Source organism: Oxyura jamaicensis, chromosome 4 (genome assembly GCF_011077185.1).
Source record: "Oxyura jamaicensis isolate SHBP4307 breed ruddy duck chromosome 4, BPBGC_Ojam_1.0, whole genome shotgun sequence".
Classification (NCBI taxonomy): Eukaryota; Metazoa; Chordata; class Aves; order Anseriformes; family Anatidae; genus Oxyura; species Oxyura jamaicensis.
In genome coordinates, this window is record NC_048896.1 from 64738217 (window position 1) to 64750278 (window position 12062).

At 42.3% G+C, this 12062-nt stretch overlaps 1 protein-coding gene across 5 annotated transcripts in view; it reads left to right on the forward strand.

Moving 5' to 3' along the window:
* ARHGAP24 (Rho GTPase activating protein 24) overlaps window positions 1–11647 on the forward strand; it is a 175780-nt gene extending 164133 nt beyond the window's left edge. For all 5 annotated transcript variants that reach the window (XM_035323638.1, XM_035323637.1, XM_035323642.1 and 2 more), the window contains 5 exons: window positions 1425–1557; window positions 5296–5369; window positions 5931–6052; window positions 8695–9763; window positions 10889–11647. In XM_035323638.1, coding sequence (XP_035179529.1) covers window positions 1425–1557; window positions 5296–5369; window positions 5931–6052; window positions 8695–9763; window positions 10889–11132 — 1642 coding nt within the window. In that variant the 3' untranslated portion in view covers window positions 11133–11647. The remainder of the gene's footprint in view (window positions 1–1424; window positions 1558–5295; window positions 5370–5930; window positions 6053–8694; window positions 9764–10888) is intronic.
* The last annotated feature ends 415 nt before the right edge of the window (window positions 11648–12062 follow it).

Consider the following 12062-nt stretch of genomic DNA (forward strand, 5'->3'; position numbering starts at 1 on the left):
TTAATCATTAAGTGCATCAAGTACCAGTGGTTCCTCTGTGAGACTGCAAATGTTAAAACGTTCTAAGTGTGGAGTCCTCAAAGAAAAAAAAGAAAATATACAATGATGTGCATCATAGAAATGCCTGTGCATTACTTATTTCTTATGAATGAAGGAAGCGTAATTCAGTATCTGTTTTTCAAACTCTTCAGAAGTCAGAGGGAAGGGTATCAGCTTGCAGTACAACTTCTTACCTGAACCAGGGAAAGCATGTAGATCATTCCAGTAAGGAAGGACTTTAAGAAATGCCTGAGTAGCTAAAATCAGAGGAGTTGGAAGTAAAAAAAAAAAAAAAAAAAAAAAAAAAAGAGAGAGAGAGATTTCTTCATGCAAATTTGTATTTTTTAAAATCTACTTCTATACTTTTCACAGAAGCACTCCTAAATTACCCCAATGTTATCTTACATGCTATGGAAAGATTTAAGGAAGTTTTATTGCATACCTAACCTGTGGTTTTGTTTTTTTGTCCTGTCTTCTTACTTTTAACACACCTGTTAATGAGCCTAGAATGCTACTAGATTAAGTCCAGAATGCTACTAGATTAAGTCCAGAAAGAACTTAAATTTCCATAAATGGAATTGCAACAAAGCGTATGTTGTATCAGCTCTTTGACCCTCAGCCCTAGAATGTTACCTGCTGTTCTAGCATTAGATATGTTCTGAATTTGAGCGCCTTGCAGTGGTTTGTCTTATTCTGTACAGGATGGAGCTAAAATTAATTTTCGGAGGATTTACCATTGTGTGTGCAAAGCATATCCAAGTTTTCTGTTTCTCTTCTGGTACAGCTGAAAGGCAGAGTAGTCTTTTTGTGGGAGCCCACGGGAAGGAAACGCATGCCAGGAAAAGACCTGTAATTCAGATGAAGTTTGGACTGAACGCATAGAATATATGTTCTTTAGGAGTTGCTTGCTTAATGCTCCTGTCAAAGGAGGCAGTGATACAGTGGAACTGAGACGCGCTGGGGATGTTTTGGGAGCTAGAGCCACTTCTGCTAGGAGAATAATCCCCACTGTGTAAATACAATGCCTGTTTGCAGCCTTGGGTCAGAATGAAGTGCGTCTTGCAGTTAAGCCAGACTTTGCATGACTGGTGTGAGATTCCTGTAAATGACAGCTGGGATCTCAACACCTATGTCTGCAAATCGGGCCCAATTTGTAATTATTTATAATAATACATCGACAGAGTTGATGGACTCTTGTTTGCAGGTACCATTCTAAGTTCTTTATAGGACAATAAAACTAAAACCAGATCACAGATATGATCTATAAATATACATAATGCTGACAGTAAAATCTGGGATGACAATCAAAATGTTCAGCAGCTCTTAGCCTGTAAGTTGCATTCTCCTGGTTCACACTGAGGACCTACTGTATTCTAACCCAACAGCAATACCGATGTGCACACGGTGGCATCGCTGCTGAAGCTGTACCTAAGGGAACTCCCAGAGCCAGTCATACCGTATGCAAAATATGAAGATTTTCTTTCCTGTGCCAAAATGCTCAGCAAGGAGGAAGAAACGGTGAGTTTGCACTTTGAGTAGTATGATGAATTAAAAGGCTAGCGTGTTATAACCTGTTACAATTTTGAGAAGGAGAGAAGGTGCTGATTACCTATCCTAATTTAAGATATGCTTGAGTTAATTGATGCCATCTTTGTATGAAAGTTGTTGCTACCGATGTGTTTGGAAACTGAATCAAAACACAATATACCCTTTGCTCTTATTTATTCCATGTCACCAAAACCAGTTCAAATGAATATTACTGTGGTCAATAACTTCCAGCTTGCATGGAAGACACTTTGTTTTCTTTCAATGGATCATTATCCTGAGCTGTAAGAGGTAGGGTATTAGGAATTGCTGTTCAACTCTTGTGAATAAATAAGGGGTAATTTTCTTCTAAGCGTTTTGGGATGACACATTTTACTAACTTTTGCTTAAAGACCAAAGGACTCTATTCATTGCCTATCATTGAATCAGAAGGCATCATAAAGATGTTTGAAGTAGGCCACCTTCCAAAAATTCTTTACATTTGCATAACATAGTATGTGATAGAATCCCTATTTTGTTCATCTATGTGCCCTGCAGTGACATAGGGTACTGTATATTAGTCAGAAGAAGTACTAAATGAAATTAAGTGCTTGATTTTACATTGTTCTATGTGTTCATGGGTATTCAAGTCAGCCAGATACTTTTTCTTCCAAGTAAATATAAATCAGCTTATTCTTTTGATTGCAGTCTTTTCCTCTAACTTTCTAAGGTTATTATTTCTAATTGCATTTTGACATTTAAAATACTGCTAGAACTGGACTCTTCCACAGAATCTCAGAATCATCTAGGTTGGAAGAGACCTCCAAGATCCCCTAGTCCAACCTCTGACCCAACACTAACAAGTCCTCCACTAAACCATATCCCTAACCTCTACATCTAAACGCCTTTTAAAGACCTCCAGGGATGGTGACTCAACCACTTCCCTGGGCAGCCTATTCCAGTGACTAACAACCCGTTCAGTAAAGAAGTTCTTCCTAATATCCAGCCTAAACTTCCCCAGGCACAACTTTAACTCATTCCCCCTCATCCTGTCACCAGGCACGTGGGAGAATAGACCAACTGCCACCTTGCTACAGCCTCCCTTCAGGTACCTGTAGAGTGTGATAAGGTCACCCCTGAGCCTCCTCTTCTCCAGGCTGAACAACCCCAGCTCCTTCAGCCACTCCTTGTAAGACTTGTTCTCCAGACCCTTCACCAGCTTCGTTGCCCTTCTCTGGACTCGCTCGAGCACCTCCATGTCCTTCTTGTAGGGAGGGGCCCAAAACTGAATGCAGTACTTGAGGTGCGGCCTCACCAGAGCCGAGTACAGGGGGACAATCACTTCCCTGGACCTGCTGGCCATGCTGTTTCTTATGCAAGCCAGGATGCTGCTGGCCTTCCTGGCCGCCTGAGCACACTGCTGGCTCATATTCAGCCGACTATCAACCAAGACTCCCAGGTCCTTCTCTGCCAGGCAGCTCTCCAACCACTCATCTCCCAGCCTGTAGCTCTGCTTGGGGTTGTTGTGCCCCAGGTGCAGGACCCGGCACTTGGCCTTGTTGAACTTCATACCGTTGGCCTCAGCCCATCGGTCCAGCCTATCCAGATCCTCCTGTGGAGCTTTCCTACCCTCGAGCAGATCGACACACGTACCTAACTTGGTGTCATCTGCAAAGTTACTGAGGTTGCACTTGATCCCCTCATCCAGATCATTGATAAAGATCTTGAAGAGGACTGGTCCCAGTGTTGAGCCCTGGGGGACTCCGCTAGTGACTGGCCTCCAACTGAATTTAACTCCATTCACCCCAACTCTTTGGGCCCGGCTACCCAGCCAGATTTTAACCCAATGAAGCATACGCCAGTCCAAGTCATGAGCAGCCAGTTTCTTCAGGAGAATGTTGAGGGAAATGGTGTCAAAAGCCTTACTGAAATCAAGGTAGACCATATCCACAGCTTTTCTCTTGTCTACTAAGCATGTCACTTTGTCACAGAAGGAGATCAGGTTCGTCAAGCCGGACCTGCCTTTCATAAACCCATGTTGGCTGGGCCTGATCACCTGGTTGCCCTGCAAGTGCCATGTGATGACACTCAAGATAATCTGCTCCATGAGCTTCCCCGGTCAGACTGACAGGCCTACAGTTTTCCAGGTCCACCCTCTGGCCCTTCTTGTAGATGGGCGTCATGTTTGCTAGCCACCAGTCAACTGGGACCTCCCCCGATAGCCAGGACTGCTGATAAATGATGGAAAGCGGCTTGGCCAGCTCTTCTGCCAGTTCTCTCAGTACCCTCGGGTAGATCCCATCCGGCCCCATCGACTTATGTACATCTAAGTGCTGTAGATGTACAGATGTTCTCCTCCCTAACCCTCCAATTAATTGAGAGGAGTATGAGTCCCTCCTTTCTGAGGGGCTGTCTCTTTTCTGAGCCTTCATTTAATGCCTGCCAAAAGCAGAGGTGGTAATTGCTCCCCTCTAATGGGATGGAGGTAAAAAGGTTGGTGCCAAACCATCTCCTCTGGTCCTGATCTCTTAAACCCTCTGAAAGCAAGCTGGGTGCTTGGCTAGCCCTTACAGCTCAGGGTCAGCTGCTTGCAAAAGACGGGAGCAGACCTTTCAGTTGGTTTGATTTTACTTGCTCTTTGCACAAGTTATGGCAGGGGATCCTCAGAGCTTGGTTTAAGTTGTTGCAGCTATCTGCTTTGTGTCTGTTTTTTATGTCTGTAACTACCGATAGCTCCAACGTAAAGGCACCTGACAGTGTTCATTGCAACTATGCCATGAAGCACTTTCACAAATACATTTTGAAAGCAAAAATGGAATCACAGTGGCCGTGTGGTGCTGGAGTTGGTACTGGCAGTGTGCAGTAATCAGCACTACAGAAAATGAGCCTTTTCAATCCTGTTTTTAGTGGCTTAGCAATCCAGCTGTAAAACTGACTAGGTTTTCAGTTCATCTTCCTCCATATAGAAGTTAAAAGAGCAGTCACTGTTAAAGGAAGGAGCTGTGCATTTTTTCTTAGCCTACAAGTAGCAAACTCATGTGCTGTTGTGGTCTGTCCCATCTTGAATGGCATTTTGTTCATAATGTACTGTAACTCAGGCCCCGTGGATGCTAGCAAAGCACCAAAACCCCATACTGAACGAGAGTTTAAAGGCACTGGTTGGCAAAGACCATAGCCAGGGGCTGTTTCCACAGAGCACAGAAATTACCGTGTGCAGTTCTGCTCGTCTCATTCCCAAGGTGGGCACAAACTGGAATAGCTGTTTATTAGACTGATTCTAGTATGGACCAGAACAAGGTTCATATATACATACACATATACATATATGTATAAATATATATATATAGTTTGTCATCTGAAAACACCAACTAATTCAAACCAGAACTGTTCCTCGAAGCCTCAGCCTTCTTATCATGAGGAGGAGGAATGGAGCTGCTGGTCAGAATAAGAAAGAGTGAAGGCAGAGGGCAAGATGGGATGAAAACAAGTCAGTTATATATGTATGTATTTTTATCCAGAGTTAATCCTTGTTAGCAGAATATAGCCTTCTCACCTCAAAATGAGTTCTACAAGCCGTTTCTGATGGTAACGTGTATAGCATTTGTCTTACTACTGCAGTTTCAGTGATGTGTTTATTGTCTTGTAATTGGAATTGCTGACATTTTCTCAGTCTCTGTAGCAAAATACTAAGAAAACTCTGCCTCCACACTGTGTTTTAAACCACATATATAGGGCCTGAAAGAATTGGTGAAGCAAGTAAAGAGCCTGCCAGCTGTCAATTATAATCTACTGAAATACATCTGTAGGTAAGTGCTCTTGCAAGAATATAAGAAAGGCAGAACTAAATATATACTGTCTACTAGGACCCTGGTTTTACTATTTCTAGCTACAGTTACTGGCCTTACATCTGCACTCTTGAAGCATGGTGTCATCATTGAAAACTGCACACGCCTGGTAGAATAGTTGTGTGGAAACATATAAGATCTTAAAAACAAGTCTTCAAGAGTTGCAATTTGTGAACTTAAAGGAAGTTCCCAGCATTAAAAAAAAAAAAAAAAAAAGAGTATAAAGTAATTAGTTGTTTGCATTTTGAAGATATTTTATGAGTCAAATAATTGATTGAATATGCTGGAGAAAGTCAAGAGAGTTATCTTAAAGTTAGTTAAGAATGAGATTTATTTTTTATTGATGTATAATTTTCAAAAAAAAAGTTAAGAAGCTGAGGAGAATAGCCTTGAGCTTTCATGATATTCCATGAGGATATGGAATGGAATACTTCAACAGCGTTAAGAAACTATCATATATTTTGATTGTTTTTCTTTCCTCCCTTTTTAAATGTTCCTCAAAGGCATTTTTCTTTCACACAGATTCCTTGATGAAGTCCAGTCTTACTCAGGTGTAAACAAAATGAGCGTGCAGAATCTGGCTACTGTTTTTGGCCCCAACATCCTTCGCCCTAAAGTGGAAGATCCTTTGACCATCATGGAGGGTGAGTTGACTGAGGTAGAAAGAAGGGATATCTTTAGATTTACGAACAGTACATACCGGTCTGTGCTGTATGAACAGTGAATTCTATATATTTGTCTCTATGGACACAGTATTCTTCAATGTGAAGGAACTGCTGGGTTAAGTCTTACAAGATACTGTAAAAGTAACTGACATTTACAGCATTGCAAACAGATTTTGCATTAAATTCTGCTGCCTTGGCAACTTAATTAAAAATGTACTTTTCCTCTAAACACTTGCTGCAAATACAGCATGTTCTTATTCAGCACGTGTGGTAGAGGTGCAGTTAATAATTCATCTGCAGTTTTTAAGGATAAAGTTGGTGGAGGTTCATACTGCAGTGACCCATGTAGAATCCCCCAGAAGGCAAAGAAGTATTGCACGCCTTCTTACACAACAGTGATCAAATGGCTGCATTCTGTTATTTTCAGCAGTGTCTAGCTGTAACATTTTGCTGTGGTTAAAACTAATATCACTGTCACAGTTAGATTTTTTTAAAAACCTTTTGTTTTTCATTCTCCATAAATTACATGGTGCCTTTTCTCCCTCCAACCACTAGTTTCTTAGTATTTATGATTTGCATAACTTTCTCAGAAATTAGGGGTGTACACTGTCCTTGCACTGACAGTTTTACCAAAATTTGAAACGGTAGTTTGTGATTGGTTTATTTGGGAGTGTGTGGATTTACTTTTTTTCTTCGAATTTGATGATTTTCCTCTTTCCAGATACAATAATTCCCCATAGACTTTATTTACTTTTTTTTTTTTTTTTTTTCTTCTGAGGTCCTGTATTTCTTCCTCCTTCCATTTATCAACACAACAACTGTGTTGCTGAAGACAGAAACATGGTGTTTCCAAATCACGTAACAAAAGTGGTGAATACCCAGGGCAGCTGAACAGTATTCTGAACAGTAGCTTAAACAAGCCAGAAAGCTTTCTAATTTGGAAAGGGTTTTTAGTTGCCATCTGCACTATCATGCCTGGGTTCTCATTCTCACAGGGAATGGTTTGATCATGCAATTGACTCAAAAGGCTTTGCAAGGGCAGGTGTCCAATTTCCATGCACATTTGCTGTGACTGTGCATGAGTATCATCAATCTTTGCAGCTTCAAGTACCCTTAAAATTGTATTTGTGGCTTACCCCTCGTTTCTGTAGATACTTCTCTCAAATCCATTATAACCATCGGACATTGGGGTGCAGAGATAAGCTTCACAGTGTCCTTGAAGTCCTAGTTTAGGCATCTTACATCATCTCCCCATGGGAGATGGGGAATCCCACTGGGATGGGAAAAGGAGTTAGCCACTCATTTAATAATTGGAAAAAAAAAAAAAAAAAGTATCTGTAAAAAGGAATCTGTATTTTTTCAGAACTGGCTGCTGAGAGGAGTTTTTTTGTTAAAGTTTGAGCAAGAAAGATGTTTTAAGTGGGTGGAAACAAAATACTGTTTTTGCAATGACTGAAGAAACTTCTCCATCCTGCTTCTCAACAGCCTAAAATGGTGGTGGCTGCTCTGGAAGATGGCACGGTTACTATACTCACTGAAGGGAAATTATTTATTTATTTTTTACTCATGAGAAACAGCTTTAGTTGAACTCTAATGCATGATTTTGCCTTAGCAAACAAATACAGAAAAACACTAAAAAACTGTTTTCAAGTACCTGCCTGATTTGTCTCTTAGTAGTTGTATTTTAAAAGGGTAGGTTATAAAGATATTCCAAGTATTCCAAAGCAGTTGATATTGCACAGTGGGCAACAACTGATTAAAAGAGCACGGCCTACCTCTGAAAGCTCTGCAGGAGTTTAAAAATGGGATGGTTGTTCTAACTACCTTGACCTTGTTCCTGAAAGATTCTTAGTAGTCCTTAATGAGGTTCAGTTTAAAGAAATAACAGTTGCACGTCTTTATTATCCCAAGTCCAGTTATAAATGGTAGCGTGTAAACTGCAGTGCAGTCAAGTGGTGTGCACACCAAGGGGTTATTGGAGATGCAGTCACTTAATAAAGCAAGTAGCAAGCTGTGGTTCTATAGAAGTTCCTTACCATGCCCTAACGTGACAGTCTCCTGCTTGCATCTAGTCTCACTGCATACTGGTTAAAGGCATTCACATGAAATAAACTCCGTCACATTATTGCAGTTTTGCTTCAGAAGACTAAATCTTATGTGTTGCAGCAATGTGAATCCCTCCCTTGCTCCCTTTCTGTTAATCTATTACATGTAAGTGCTTGGCCAGAATGGGACTTGGTTTTAAGTGATTTCCACATGGAAACACATCACTTGTAATGGCATTATTCTTTACTACTCATTATCTCCTTCTGTGGTCTTCTTGGGATGCAATAACTGCCACAGTAATAGCTCCTTTGCAAAAATTGTGGTTGTTTGGGGGGGCTGTGAGGCGTGCTGGCTTGTTTTGATGGAAAGAAGAGGTGGTGCTCATCTGGCCTGCTGGCCAGGTGAATTTCAGGCATGTTATGTAGATTCAGAGTGTCATACAGATGGACATACTAAGTTAATGTTTGTGTAAATTGATTTTTTGCTAGGTATTTGTGGAATTTGACCCATAAAGTGCATTTATGCTCTAAATAAAACAGTTCATTAATAACCACATGCTTGGTGCCTTCTTTCAGGTACAGTAGTAGTCCAGCAGCTAATGTCAGTGATGATAAGCAAGCATGAAGAGCTGTTTCCCAAGGATGCAGACCCTGAGATGGGACCTGAGGTGTGCAACAATAACAATGAAATGCCAAAGAAAGCAATCGTGGGGCAGCTGCAGAACAAAGAGAATAACAACACCAAGGACACAGCAGTGAGGCGCTGCTCCTGGGATAAACCTGAGTCTCCCCAAAGGGGAAGCGTGGACAATGAATCTCCGACTGCTCAGCCAGGCAGCAAGACAAATAGCCCCAGGAACAGCATCCAGAAATTAGATGTCACCAGAAGCCCACCGCTCATGGTGAAAAAAAATCCCGCTTTTAATAAAGGCAGTGGCATAGTCACCAACGGGTCATTCAGCAGCTCTGTGGAGGGCCAGGAGAAGAGCCAGACCTTACCCAACTGCACCCTGCAGAGCAGGAGAACGTCATCCCTGAAAGGAGCGGTGACTAAGATGGGCACACAGAGCATGCAGAACGGCGGTGTGCGGATGGGTGTTTCTAGCACTGACGGGATCACCACCACCCTCAACAACCGGGCCGCGGGCTGGGCGCCCAACGGCTATGTCACGCTGAGGGACAACAAACAAAAGGATTCAGTCAGCGAGTCGGGTCAGCACAACAGGCTCTCCACCTATGACAATGTCCACCAGCAGTTCTCCATGGTGAACTCTGATGACAAACAGAGCGTGGACAGTGCTACCTGGTCAACGTCATCTTGTGAAATATCCCTCCCCGAGCACTCCACCTCCTGCCGTTCATCCACCACCACCTGCCCCGAGCAGGACTTCTTTGCGGGTAACTTTGAAGACTCTGTGCTGGATGGACCACCAAATGAAGACCTCTCCAACCCGGGTGACTATGAGAACAAAAGTGACCGAAGGAGCGTGGGGGGCCACAGCAGCCGGGCCACCAGCAGCAGTGATAACAGCGAAACATTTGTGGCCAACAGTACTAACAATCACAGTGCTCTCCACAGCCTGGTGTCCAGCTTGAAGCAAGAGATGGCCAAACAAAAACTAGAGTATGAGACAAGGTTAAAGAGGTAAGATGCTTTGGCTCTGCCATCTGATTGGCTCTTGCAGAGAAAAGAGGTGCCCTCTCTTACGGGTTGCTAAAAATCTGCACTAGCTGCAATCACTGCATGCTCTGCACTGAGTTTGCTGGCATATGGAATTGCTTTTCTGGTATCATGATCCAATTGGGTTTCAGAGCTACTGTTTGCCTCTGTTGCAACACACTACGCTGCACCAGAAATAAAGCCAGAACCTTAGGAGTTTGTGTGGAATCTGACTGACGAAATCAGTAGGCTCTTGCAATGATTTCATTACTCGATGTCTGTCCTCCAGAGAATGAGGTGCAATTGGGCATCACCTTTCAGCGAAATCAGTCTTGCATTACTCCACCTGTAAATGTTGGGACTGGGAGACTGTTCTAACCTCTCTCCAGAGTCCCTGTTCCTAGTCAGGCAGTGCTACATCTGGGAGTTACGTCTGCTCACAGTCCCATTTCTGCATGGCTGCTTTGCCTGCATCTTTCCTTCAAAGCTCAGGCCTGTTAAAGAAGACATGGGGGAGCCATGTCTGTGTGTACAGGTACTGCACAGTCTTCTCAAACACAAGGTCGCTAGGGTAGATATAATGATAAATAGATCAAAAATAGGGTAACTTTTTAGGACAAAAAACAAGACAGGCTGATTGCAGGGTTTTTTGATTGTTTTTTTGATTTGTCAATCTGTATTCATAAATACAGATACAGTAGATAAATCAACTGACAAACATGAGTTGCAAAATAAAGGCATTTGGGGAGTTACTCTGACCTTTCACATTAAATTAGTGCAACTACAGTGGGAGCTGGGAGTCAACACTTCCAGAAGTAAAAGGCTTACTTAGGCTATTTGCTGGAGAATTACATGAAGCTGTTTGCCACTGTGCACTGTAACCAGTGGCTGCCATCATGCATGTTCTAAACGAGCTGTGGAGGAGAGAGTGCCCTATGGGAAGGGATCATTGATGAAGACATAGTTCGTAGATACACTTCTTGGAAATTCAGTCTAAGCTTCGTAATTGAAAAGGCAAAATGCATGAGTTGGTGGTGGTGTGCATTTCTGCACAAGTGAATGAAAGGAGTGCTGTTCAGGAGCTGTTTGCTTTTATTTCGGTTTCTGCAGCTTGGAGCAGAGAAATCTCACCTTGGAGACTGAATTGGTGGCCCTACACGAAGAGCTGGATCAAGAGCGAAAGAAGTTCACAATGGTAGAAATCAAAATGCGTAATGCAGAACGGGCCAAAGAGGATGCAGAGAAGAGGAATGACATGCTGCAGAAGGAAATGGAGCAGTTTTTCTCCACTTTTGGAGAACTTACAGTAGAGCCTCGCAGACCAGAAAGAGGCAACACCATCTGGATCCAGTGAGCATTGGAGGCTTGGACTGTGGGACCTCAGGGAAGGGCTTGGGGGTATTACACTGCATCAGGTGGCTGGTCACCTGTCTGAGGCTAGTACTCAACATAATGTTATAAACCCTTGAAGGAGGAAATCATAGACATTAACCATTCATATCTACAGTGTGTACTTATCAAGTTATGCTCTTTGAATGCTTCATAAGACTACTGTCAAGTGTTACAACTGGATATGTGTATATAAATTTAAAAAAAAAATCACCTTAGAGAGCAAGAGATGTATCTCAAGAAATATTTTAATGCAAGTCTTGTATTTAAACTGGTAAATTGAAATGTTGTTGCAATCAAGCTTTATATCAAGGCTTTTTTCCCTTGCACTTAACATAATAAGCTATTTTTGGCATTGTGTTACCATCAGCTTATTTTGTATATCAAATGTTGTTTTTTTGTTTTGTTTTGTTTTGTTCCCGCCTCTAGCTGGGGAGTGGAGATAAACAGATATGTTAAGGTATGTGTGCCGATGGTTAACCCTTTGCGTCGTTTTTAAAAAAGACAGCAGGATGCCGTGGGTAACAAATGTACTGATTTAACAACATTTCCACCTGGCTAGAAATTATTAGAGCTCCCACATCAAACACACTGTAAGGACATCAGGCCACTGAAACCAAGCAGTTAGTGTTGAAAGGTGCTTGTATGGGAGGAAATGCAGGTAGTGAAGAGTAAGAAGTTGAAAGAGGGGAAAAGGGAATGTAAGGGGAAGTTGGTCAAAGATATGGCTAATGCTTTTTGGGGTACCCTAACACTGGATAAGCCCTGTGCCTGATCACTGCAGCTCAGAGCAGGAATGTAAACCCTTTGCTCTGACCACATTTTCATCTGTCTTACCTCAGCATCCTGGGTGAAAGGAGCCTTTCCCGTAGTGCTTGCAAACGGACAGATGGAG